We start from the raw sequence: 3622 nt of genomic DNA, 5'->3' as shown, positions 1-3622 counted from the left end.
CGGGCAAGTCCTAACCTATGCCGCTTGAAATGTAGTATGCCTGAAGAGGAGGTTTGTTCCAATCAATTTGACCCCATATTGTTAGTATCAACGTCTTAATAATTACCTAATCATATTTGGTTTTGTCTTCACAGGAGGCAAGATAGTCAGCAAAAGTTAACCAAAACCGCCATACCAACTAGGGGAAACTACACGAAAAAATTCTCATGTACAAATGTTACTTTGAAACCTGGTGAAAACACGGTGATACTCAAATCCAATGTAAGTTTAACTCAGTTTATTGTAATAAATTTAATGCATTTATTTAGTGGTTATCTGGTTATTATGGTGGACTTCGGATCTAGAGGTTTTTGGTTGGAGTCCAAGTCAAGTCATAATTATCGACAGTCTCAAAGGAATGACATTGTGGCGTAAATGAGTGTGTTTTTTTCTGTTTTTCTTGCTTTATTTATTGTAGCAGGACTCTTCTAAAGGAGCTCTTCCACTCAACCACAATGTTCCATTATTTCAAATCAAATTCCTTTGTCTTTGTTCCCTCGTGTTCATTTATATATTTTTAAATTTTCCAGATGTCATTGCTTACCGTTATATTTCTTTGGATACATAATTGTTGACTCTCATTCGACTGGGCATTCCCCCCTAATAATTTCAGACTAAGAGCGCTCATACAAAGATCTCAGTGTTCTCTGCTAGACTTTAGATCCTACTTGTTTTCAAGACAGGCGGCCATTTTGCTACTCACTTTGAGACCCTGGGAGGTAATTATACACACTTTTTTAAAAATCTTTATTTCAATCTGAATCCACGTATTAATTTATACTTGGGAGGAGATTTATTTATGGTGTGTATTATCCTAATGTAAATATTAATCTTCCTAACCTTTTCCTAATTAATACCTAGGGGTCGGGATTTCTTGTCAGTCTTTTCCAAATAATATTGAAACAATAAAAGAAGGGTGGATTGCCAAATCTTTTTTAATGGGATTTTCAGCAGACAAAGTACTTATCAATTAGAATAGAATATAGCTACCTTGTTTATCCTGCTAGAATAAGACTGAAAAGTCCCTCTACCCCCGCAGTCTAAACAAGGTCTTATATATTTCAAAGGTAAAGTTTACAAATAACTATGGGAGGAGATTTATTTATGGTGTGTATTATCCTAATGTAAATATTAATCTTCCTAACCTTTTCCTAATTAATACCTAGGGGTCGGCATTTCTTGTCAGTCTTTTCCAAATAATATTGAAACAATAAAAGAAGGGTGGATTGCCAAATCTTTTTTAATGCGATTTTCAGCAGAGAAAGTACTTATCAATTAGAATAGAATATAGCTACCTTGTTTATCCTGCTAGAATAAGACTGAAAAGTCCCTCTACCCCTGCAGTCTAAACAAGGTCATATATATTTCAAAGGTAAAGTTTACAAATAAGTATATAAAACCTTGTTTAAATTCCTTCAGTTCATCTTAGGCCTCCTTAGGTCACCTCAATTACTTCAATTTATAAAAAAATAAATGATTTCTTCTTTCAGCTGGCTCAGAGAACCCTGGGGTTCCTTCACAACTGTCTGAACGAGTTAAATATCCTGGAGATTCCCCGTAGTCCCGGTAGTGTAGCTTGCTGGGTTTTCCTCTGCTGTCTGGAAGTCCTGCATACGTGTGACAAGTTCCAGGATACAAGCCAGGTGGAGGCTTGCTCCCAGTATACTGCAGGCCTGTGGGCTTATACGAGAGATAAGGTAAGAGAAACATAGAAGAGAATTATTTACCTTGTGTATCCTACCTGAATAAGCTGTCATTATACTGGGGGTGGCCTCAGTAGAGAAAAAGTCATAGTGGGAAATGTCATACAAGAATAATTCACAGAGTACAATGGTCATGGGATTAAAACTCCTGGAGGCCTGTGGGCGTGTAAAAGAGATTAGTTAAAGAAAACATACCTACCTTATATCTGCCCTCCTCTGTGGTCGAGAGGTCCTGGTAGGGAGGAAATTTTCTGACCAAACTTTTCCGTCCCCGGATAGGCATGCCATTGTAGGAGAACATGCTTTGGAGTAATGCCGAGGTCAAGATCTCTCATATTCTATATTTCCTATAATTTTCTTCTTTTCTATTTTTCTTTAACATAAAAAAGGCACCTTATATGAAAGAAGGGCCATTTTCTGTTCGGCTTTCTATTTTATTTAAGAACGGCTTCGTTTTCTGTTCCTCAGCTGTATGAACTAGCAGAACTATGTGGCCTTCTCCCCGAGACTGAAACTACGAGCAAACATCTTCACACTGTAGTCATGTTGACCGCAGGTATGGGGGACTCGGACTCAGTACCCATTGTGAAGCTCAAGGAAGCCCTCTCGTCCAAAGAAGCCTTTAGAACTCAATATTTAGTAAGTGTTCCAAATCAAGTTCTATCTATTTTATTTTTCGTTTCTTTATTATGTGTTCCTGGTTGCTTTAAACAGGGAGTAGACCAGCTTAGTCTGGCTCAGGGACTGTAAAACCTTGTGAAATATAAAGCTAAGGGCAAATAGCAAAGGTTGAGTACGAAGGGCATCCACTCGTAATATTTTGTAGCCAAAACCAAATGTCAGCCCAAAAGCGATTATCCTCGTGAGCTGATTATAAAAGCTTTAACAGCTAAGAACTCAATATTTAGTAAGTGTTCCAAATCAAGTTCTATCTATTTTATTTTTCGTTTCTTTATTATGTGTTCCTGGTTGCTTTAAACAAGGAGTAGACCAGCTTAGTCTGGCTCAGGGACTGTAAAACCTTGTGAACTATAAAGCTTAGGGCAAATAGCAAAGGTTGAGTGCGAAGGGCATCCACTCGTAATATTTTGTAGCCAAAACCAAATGTCAGCTCAAAAGCGACTATCCTCGTGAGCTGATTAAAAAAGCTTTAACAGCTAAAGACCTGTCTCTAGCAAAAAGAAAAAAAATTGCTAACTATGGTTGCACGTAAGGTTTTTTTTTTTTTTACATTTTAACCTCTTAACACTCAACGCCTAACTTAGTTTTCAATCGTTTGTTGCAGGAACTTTCAGAACTAGCGCTAGGCAGATACAAATACATTGGTCGGTTGCGCTTCGCACGTCAAATAGAGCGTAGTCTAGCAGCCTTCTTCGAAAGATCTTCAATCGTTTGTTGCAGGAACTTTCAGAACTAGCGCTAGGCAGATACAAATACATTGGTCGGTTGCGCTTCGCACGTCAAATAGAGCGCAGTCTGGCGGCCTTCTTTGAAAGATCGGGTGACATTAGAATGTCTGCCAAGTTCTTGTCCAATTCATTGGACTCGTTCGAAGACGATAACTGGTCGCTGCTCACGTTAAACACGATGTACAAGTTGATTGAATATTACAAGCAGCTCGGAGAATATGAAAAGTAAGTGTTTTATATTGATTTTTCACTAGAATGTCTGCCAAGTTCTTGTCCAATTCATTGGACTCGTTCGAAGACGATAACTGGTCGCTGCTCACGTTAAACACGATGTACAAGCTGATTGAATATTACAAGCAGCTCGGAGAATGTGAAAAGTAAGTGTTTTATATTGATTTTTCATCGCTTTGGTCTAAAATCTTCTCCTATTTGTTCCTTAAAAAGTCCTATGAACTCAGTTCACCTTAACTC

The 3622-nt window shown here is 38.0% G+C and overlaps 1 protein-coding gene across 1 annotated transcript in view; it reads left to right on the top strand.

The window, feature by feature from the left end:
• LOC103521082 (trafficking protein particle complex subunit 10-like) overlaps positions 1-3380 on the top strand; it is an 8906-nt gene extending 5526 nt beyond the window's left edge. The window contains exons 6-10 of the mRNA XM_026831917.1: positions 135-261; positions 615-758; positions 1530-1736; positions 2211-2381; positions 3144-3380. Of these exons, the coding sequence (XP_026687718.1) occupies positions 135-261; positions 615-758; positions 1530-1736; positions 2211-2381; positions 3144-3380 (886 nt within the window). The remainder of the gene's footprint in view (positions 1-134; positions 262-614; positions 759-1529; positions 1737-2210; positions 2382-3143) is intronic.
• The last annotated feature ends 242 nt before the right edge of the window (positions 3381-3622 follow it).

Source organism: Diaphorina citri, unplaced genomic scaffold (assembly GCF_000475195.1).
Source record: "Diaphorina citri unplaced genomic scaffold, Diaci psyllid genome assembly version 1.1 scaffold4495, whole genome shotgun sequence".
NCBI lineage: Eukaryota > Metazoa > Arthropoda > Insecta > Hemiptera > Psyllidae > Diaphorina > Diaphorina citri.
This window is presented reverse-complemented; position numbering and strand designations above follow the sequence as displayed.